The sequence below is a fragment of the Lactuca serriola genome, chromosome 8, assembly GCF_051521515.1.
Source record: "Lactuca serriola cultivar US96UC23 chromosome 8, Lser_US96UC23_V15, whole genome shotgun sequence".
Classification (NCBI taxonomy): domain Eukaryota; kingdom Viridiplantae; phylum Streptophyta; class Magnoliopsida; order Asterales; family Asteraceae; genus Lactuca; species Lactuca serriola.
Window position 1 is genome coordinate 129,490,435 of NC_136415.1, and position 8,609 is coordinate 129,499,043.

The window sequence follows — 8,609 nt, forward strand, 5'->3', positions numbered from 1 at the left end:
TGTGTGGTTCAACGATTGTGCAAAAATAACAACCATTCTTCCCCTTTTTTATTTGTAGGTTCGGGATTATGAATGATGACGATGATAATCTTGGGTACGAAGAAGATCGTTGATGGGGATCGGTGGAAGTGGTGAGGCGTTGTTGTAAACCGAGGGGGTGGTCGTCGATGGAAGTTTTTTATGGGGGAATAGGGTTTTTGATAGTGAACGATCGTATATAAGAATGAGAAGAAATTAGGTCAAAGTCAAAATAACTAGCATAATTATAGGAAGTATTTGTAGAAGTTATTTATAAAATTACTTTATTACCCTTATTTATTTATTTAATTATTTAATTTTGATTGACCCACATTTATGCATACACTCACACAATAATTATTTTTATATATATATATATATATATATATATATATATATATATATATATATATATATATATATCAGTTTTTAGGGTTTTTTTGTTATTTTATTTGAAAGATTATTTGATTTTAAGGGGTTTTTTAACAATTTTTACAAATCAAGCCAATTTCAACATGTTTATTTAATATGTTGAATTCGAAAAACAACAAACATGTTCCATTTACCAAAATAATTGGGTTGGATTTTTAGTTCTCAAATTAATTAGGGGTTTTTTGAAAATTTAAACAAATCAATCAAAGTTCAACAAATTTATTTAATAGATTGAAACATGTACCATTTACCAAAAAAGTTGGGTTAGGTTTGTAATTCTTAAAATATTTACTTAATTTGTTGGGTTATATATAAATTTTCAATCTATTGAATTAAACATGTCAATCCATTTATGACCTAAACCTAATATCCTGTTATTTATGTAAATAAAATAGAAGTTATTTGATAAGTACATGTTTTATTGAAGTATATAACGACTAATTGATGTGTTTTTGTAAGAGTTTATAGTTTGGTTATTAAAAAATTATGCAAAAATTCAACATGTAGGACGTATGAGTTATGACGTACATGGCTATAATTCTACCATCTACGTAGCTTTGTGCCATCCGCTAACTTAAGATATTGGACAGAACGAATGGGTAACGAAAAAGGAGCCCAGGTGCCTCATCCCTCTTTAATTTTGTAGTTAATATTATGAACTTTTTTTTAATATAAAATCGTAAATGAAAAAGATAAATCCCCGTTAAAATAGAATTGACACCAATGTATAATATTTTACAAAATTTGTTCAAAGACACAAGAACTTGTTACATTACTAGTTGTAAAACCCGTATATTATACGGGTTAATTAAAACATAATGTTAAATATGAGCGATTAAATGAAAAAAAAATTTGAATTTGAAATATGAAATAAGTGAAAATTATGAAAAAAAAACATGTAAAAAATAAATTAATTAAAATTATATGTTTAATTGTTAGACCCGTGTACTAAACGAGTTTTTATAATAAAATGTTAAATACAAAGGTTTAAAGTGTAAATTTATTTGAAATTGAAATTTCAAATTTCAAATTTGAAATTAATAGTTATTATAGTATGTTTAATTTATGAAAACTAAATTAATGATATAATGAAAATGAATATGAATAATGAAGTAATTGACAAGTGGAAAATAAATATATTTCAAAATTTTGACAAAATGACATGTGGCCAATTAAATGAGAGAATGACAAGTGGCAATAACATTTTCATTTATTAGGTAGATTATTAAAGAAAAAAAAAAAAAAAAAAAAAAAAAGATGACAATACCAGCTGAAACCAACATAGACATAGTCACATAAACATAGCAGCCTAATGAAAATGAGATGAAGGTGCACATAATTTGAAATGCTTTTGTTACTTGTCATACTGACTTGGAGTATTCCTAAAAGATGTATCTTCAGTAGACTGAATAAAGCCACAAACAATAATCGTCCATTTAACAGACCAAAACCTTGGTCGTTAAACTAAATCCGATTTTATTATATGAACAAAAACATATATAGAAATTATGCTACGGCTACAGACAAATAAATATACATCAATCATGTAATATGCAAGTTGATAAAGTGAGATATACATTATACCTGGGCTTTGCTTTGGCCATTTAACCTGAGATTTCTATTATGGACTGTTATACGTGTGGAGTCAAAACTGCAAGAACAACTTGCTTAAGAACAAGTTGTTATTGACTTAAGTAAATCGCATACTTATGTTGTAAAAAGATCCATCTCATCTCATATTGTCATGATGTGGCTCGCTGCACAACTTCCTTTAACATGATGATGTCATCACGTGGATGAGCTTCTTCAACTCTAACCTCCACCTCATCCCCAACATGTGTCCCTATTGACACCCATGTAGATGCCTGAAACCCAACCTGCATAAATCATAATAATAGTATGCAACCAAATAAATTATTATTTGTGAATTCAAACAATGATACTTGATTAAATGTTTGGTTGCTTTACCTCCAAAAGCAGTAAAGTTGCATTCCGATCTTTGACAAATTTAAGGATCAAGGCGCGATACTTTCTTTGTTTGGGTTGCTGCCTCAGATACTCTAGAATCCAATAGCGTAAGCTGCTACCAAACAACTTCTTTGCTATTCTAGCATTCATGTTCACAGATGCAGCCATCCCTTCCAGTTGTCCAGCTGTAAACGGAATACCATCGCCTCTCAGAAACGCCTTCACCTACAAACACATTTTTAAAAATTAGTGACACAAAAAATATCCTTAATTAGTTTTTTTATTTACCTGATAATGAGCAAGAAGGTCCATATATCTACGAATGGGAGACGTAAACTGGACATAACCAGGGATCCCTAAAATCCCATGGCGTATGGCCTTTCTGTAATCCATTTCAGCAGCACGCATGATTTTGATGATAGCAGAGTTTCGGACCGGGCCTTCCGGAAGATGATCAAATGCTGACGTGTCGATATTTGATTGGGGCTGGCCTCTGTAGGGTAAAGGGATCTTGTTAGAGGAACCAAATCTGGCTAAAGCTTCCCCACACAGTATCATCATCTCAGAAACAAGCCTCATTGCGGGGTCCGTTTGGTCTTCCACATATAATCGAATCAATGGTTCTGGATCATCTGGATTTTCCACTTTTATTCTAGGTTCCAATGACCCCGTCTCGAATGCACCCTATTAATCGTTTATAATTTTCATAATTATAAAAAAAATAAAACTATACTTAAATGACCAACCTGTCCTCGTCGCCATTGAAGACGTAGACTTGCGGCTTCAGAAAGAGTCCTGAGTTCCAACTCTTCTTCAAGATTTAAATGAAGAAGCTCGGATGCACTCTCGTATGTTAACATATAAGTTGGTCGAATAATTGAATTATTTACTGTGTATTCTGCAATGCTGTTATCAAGTATTGACATTGTAGTAAGCTCACAAAAATATATACATATAAAGGAACTGAAATTCATATTGTTTTATTACCTGCCATCGGAATGCAAAACAACTGATACAGAAACAGCCCTGCAATTTGTTCCTTGTTTCAAGCTCATTCCTTCCATGGCGAGTTTCTCAGGGAACATCGGATACGTGGCAGTTGGTAAAAAAACTGATGTTCCTCTTTGTAATGCTTCTCTACAGTTTAACAAACAATATCTAACATTAGAGTTTAAATCCTTTTTATGTAGACAATTAAATGTACCTGTCGATCATGCTTCCTGGCTGAACAAAGCTAGATGCATCAGCAACATGTATCCAGACTTTGATACGCCCATCTTGTAACTTTGTTGCACTCAGTGCATCATCAAGCTGTAAATTTTTTGTCATTTCAGATACTGGTGGTAGATTTTAATTAGATTAAAATGATGAAAGCATCTTAACCTCATCTGCTTCGTCCACGTCTATTGCGTATACTTTCAGATGTGTCAGATCTATCCTATCGTCCTACCATCAACATGCAGCAGTTAATATCTTAGATTCATGATCATGATGTTCAACATTATAGCTTGAAATAAGAAGCAAATGTACACCTTGTCTGGATCAGGTGATTCTAGAAGAAGCTTTTCAGCAGCTGACAATATCTTATCTGGAAAATCAGTACGTATGCTGAATTTCAGGAGATCAAGATTAACGTGTACTGGGAAATATCCAATATGTATGAGGAGATTTACTGCTGCAGCAGCTGTCTTTGCTAATCCCATTGCCTTCAGGATCTGATAGATGTAAACATAAAAAACACAAGACTCAACATTGCCTTTTTTTGTCTATGTAACACCCAAACTTTTAACAATTTATTATTCTGTATAATAAGTTGTTGGATTTTTATGTCATTTTGTGTACAGGTACTGAGAGATATGTAATGATTCAATTAAATTAAAAGTCTAAAAGTACAATGCCTTAATGAGAAAAAGTAGAGTATGTGTGATGCTGGTTGTCTGAAATGGTGTTCTTCGATTAGTTAAAGACATTCAAAGATGGGTAAGCAGGTAGTTGGGTTTAGGTGATTAAAACACTAAACCCACTATGAGATGATTCATGAAAGTGATACCTTGAGTCTTTAACCCCATTAAGGGGATGTGACTGAATACTAACACAACACTGATATGAAATAAAAATATGCTAGAAAATTACCATTCCCGCAATATTCCTTTGGCCATCATCTTTACAAGCATCTATAGCAAAAGCCTCAAGAGACTCGATTCTGTGCCAAATTCTCTCATCAACTTTCCAAGAACATTTGGAAGGTTTGCCACGTGGAGGCATTGCTTTTGCAGATTTTAGTAACTCTAGAAACTCATCAAATTCCTTATCGGCTGCCTCCTTGGCAACCAATCTACGCCTAATTTCTTCTACCTACATTTTTTACCCAATCATATTTAGTTTCAATCAGTCAATATAATTAAACAGACATCAGAAGAAATAACAATATCATTATATATATACAATGGGAATCGATCAGAAGGCATACCTGAGCAGTTGTCCGAGGACCATAAACAGAATAAGAGCCTCTACTGTCAAGCACAGTGAAATAAATTTCATCTCTTGATAGCAACAGATGTGCACAATAGCTCTCAACAGGTGCAGCACTGCCAAAAATCATCTGTAAGAATGTGAAATGGTCAACGAATAGACTTTAAAAGTCAAACATCACATTTAAGCACACATACCTCAGCCAATTCTTCAACTGTTACCGACTTGTTTGTTTCAAGAAGCTCAATCCATGCAAATTCAAGGAGTGCAGGATCCTGCAACAAATTACATAATATCCATAAGACATAGGGGCGTACATCATAGTCGTTGTATACTTGTATCAAATTCAGCAAGATCCAACCAAGTTATTCTGAGCTCTCTGATTGAAGTCTGATATCTCTGTGGTGCTGAAATTATCAACACCTGGAACTATATAAGTGATCTGTTGTGGTTTAATGGAAGTTGTAACACCATTCTGCATGTTATAAACCAGAAAACAAGTCTTAACTCTTAACACCTAATATTCAACATGTTGCAGTAACTGTTTGTCTGTTTCTAGACATACCTGATCAGAGACTATCCAGTTCTTCCTTCCATCAGGTTTCTGAGTTACTGCGAGCAATATCCTTTCAGAATCTTTCTTAAACTCTAGCAGCAGTCCTTTCTGCAGTACTTGCTTCCGCAATTTATCATCAACAAGCTCTTTACTGCTTGTTAATACTGATCTGAAAAGTGATTGGATAATGCACATGATAGACCAACATGTATTCAAGTCAATTTCAGTAATGTAAACTCCCAGATGACTATGTAGGGATTTCACAAATCACAAGGTAGAAATGATCACCATGCCAAATGAAGTTTGTAGATATTTTGACTTGAAGGCATGGACATGGACCAAAAAAGTTTGCTCCATGCCTATCAAAGCCACACAAATTATATACATTAATCTAACTACAGCATTTTGTAAATTGCATCGCAATAGTGGACATGGTACATTAATCATATGCTTGACCAACTTGTTTTAGATAATATTAACAATTGATATGACTGGATTGCTAATCTAGACATTAGCAACAAAAATGCTACTGATGGTTTGATGTGGAAAATGGTTAAGATGCCTTCCAAGTTCTAACTTGACGACAAGGATGAAAATTGATCTGGTACCTTGGCAGCAAGATAGATTGAAAAAAAAAAAAAAAACATTTTTCGAAGATGACTCTTTCATGGCTCAATGATGTGGATGATGAAATATATATTTGTGATTGGTGAATGATATGATACCTTTTATATATATATATATATATATATATATATATATATATATATATATATATATATATATATACTTATTATCTTTAATACTATCATTGTCTGTACATTTGGAAAATGGCATGGTATGGCTCATGCTCCGCGCACAGTCACTGCTATGGATCAAAGCACAAAACGATTTAGCTAACCTATAGGTTTTGAGAAGGAAGAAGAAAATGTCATCAATTATAGGGGAAAGGAGGAGTAAGCAAGTAAAGCATATATGGCAACAATTTGCAAGACATGTGACTACTCGGTATGCATCATACCAAAACACACTCAATTGACGACAAATTGAAATTCATAATGATATAAGAGAGGAGATGTACTTGTTACTGGCACGAACTGTCCTCCGCCGGCGTAAGGCTTCAAACTCTTCAAGCACGGTATCTACGAAACTTTGGGCGGAATAGCTTCTACTGCGACCGCCTTTTATGTTATGACACCCGAACACTAGCGGCTTACAAATTGAAAAACGAGAGAATTGCATATACTGAAAAGCTCGAATTTGGTGGTATCGGAACGCTACCAATGGCAGGGGCGATGGCGAAGAGGAGGATATGAGAAGTGAAATTGAATTCGCCGTTCGGACCACCATGTTTGAGCATGGAAGGTTGACAACGAGGAGCAGAGCCTGGAGTGTTGGTTCCGGTTTTCGTCTTGTTGATAAAGCTTGAATGGGTATGGGGCAAACCGGAAAGAGCCGAAGGAGCGAGTTGGACCTTTCAGCAACGTCCGAAAATAAACCCGACGACGGACCGGGTCGCAGATAAAATAATCATATTAGAGGTTGGATTATTTGCGTGTTCAACGTCATTATCAATTTTTATAGATACATTTACCGTAATTTATTTTTTATCTAAAGGGTAGTAATTATATATTCTTTCATAATTTATAATAATTTAATACGAAGCATGGTTATCAGTTTTCATTTATATATAATTGTCAAGTTGAATGCTTAGGACATAACATTTATTAGAAATTAGATATAATATTGGACTTTAATATAAAGTAGTAAAGTAGTGTTGTAGGTATTTTTTTTCACAATTGATCGATAAAAATAAACTATCTTATAAGTTAATTTATTGTTGCTTGGTAAAGTCATAAAAGTAATTTATTAGAGCTCATAAGATAGTTTTTTTAATAAGCTATTTTCAATAATTTTTGAAAACTTATGAAGTTCTTATAATTTCCAATATATCTTTACTTATTTATAATGCTAGTTTTTACTTTTTAATTATATATCTAAATTTCTATTTGTATTATTTTACATGTACATTATTGTTTATCAACTATATTTCTTATCAATATTATTATTTTATAAACTAGTTTATTAGTAGTTAGTTTTCCAACTGAAAACTAAGGTGTAAGTGTTTATATTTTTAGTGTTAACACCATAATTTGAGTTTTAATGGAAAAAATAATCTTAAAGCATCGATATCTTTTTTCCATAGACTACGATTATTTATTTGAAGTTTAGTGCATGAAAAATTATCAAAAAATAAACGGAATATAATGTTTTCTTGAAATTAACCATTAATTTTATTAAAGAATGTCCATAAGTTTTGGGATATTTTATATTTGGTTTGATTTTAATTTTCTACATCTTCAATAATTTGATTTTAAGGTCATTTCCAATGTATTGAATTTATATGAGTTCAATGGATTGACACATGTATATTCCATTTATTATACAATTTTATCTATTAAACTCTAATCTCCATTAAACTTTATACAATATAATAGATTGCAACATCATTTATCATTTTCTTTTTTACTTATTGATATTTTTTAAATAATTAAATAGCATAAAATAAAAAATAAAAAACTACAATTAAAATTAACATTAATTAAAATTTTGAATAAAAAATAATTTTAAGATATATATATATATATATATATATATATATATATATATATATATGTGTGTGTGTGTGTGTGTGTGTGTGTGTGTCTGTATGTGGAGAGAGAGAGTATAAAGTCCTGTTCTATTGAATCATAGTCGAGGGTTCAAGTATCGTCGTAGATATAAATAAATTTAAGTGTTAGTTTAGGAGTAGATTAAAAAAAATGAATCCTAGTCATTTTCCTAGAAGGAAGGTTTTGAGTTTATTAAAATTAAACTCCTCGTTAACACCCTTATTAAACTCTCATTCGAGATGGTTAATAGACAATTAAAACTTCAATTTGTTTCATTATGGTTGATTAAGACAAAAATAAATATGAAAAAAAAAACAAATTTTCGATTAGTTTATTTTAGAATACTTTCAAAGTATTTTTATTATGTTTATTGTATTAAAATATATTTTTCGAACTAAAAACTAAATGAAAATATTGTTGCTTTTATTGCAATTTACAGAGTAAGAATGGTAATTGTGTTGAGTCTTTGTTGAAAAAGAGGGTGTTTGAAA

General features: G+C 31.7%; 1 protein-coding gene across 1 annotated transcript; it reads right to left on the reverse strand.

Moving 5' to 3' along the window:
* Positions 1-1,885: 1,885 nt before the first annotated feature.
* EMB2730 (Ribonuclease II/R family protein) lies at positions 1,886-6,906 on the reverse strand. Its single transcript, XM_079013646.1, has 14 exons — positions 6,528-6,906; positions 5,456-5,615; positions 5,252-5,365; positions 5,088-5,165; positions 4,889-5,020; positions 4,552-4,773; positions 3,951-4,133; positions 3,802-3,864; positions 3,623-3,729; positions 3,406-3,555; positions 3,165-3,324; positions 2,707-3,102; positions 2,419-2,643; positions 1,886-2,327 (listed from the first exon to the last, which is right to left on the reverse strand). Exons 1-14 carry the CDS (start codon positions 6,794-6,796, stop codon positions 2,193-2,195), a joined length of 2,394 nt encoding a protein of 797 aa, XP_078869772.1. The 5' UTR covers positions 6,797-6,906; the 3' UTR covers positions 1,886-2,192.
* Between the last annotated feature and the right edge of the window lie 1,703 nt (positions 6,907-8,609).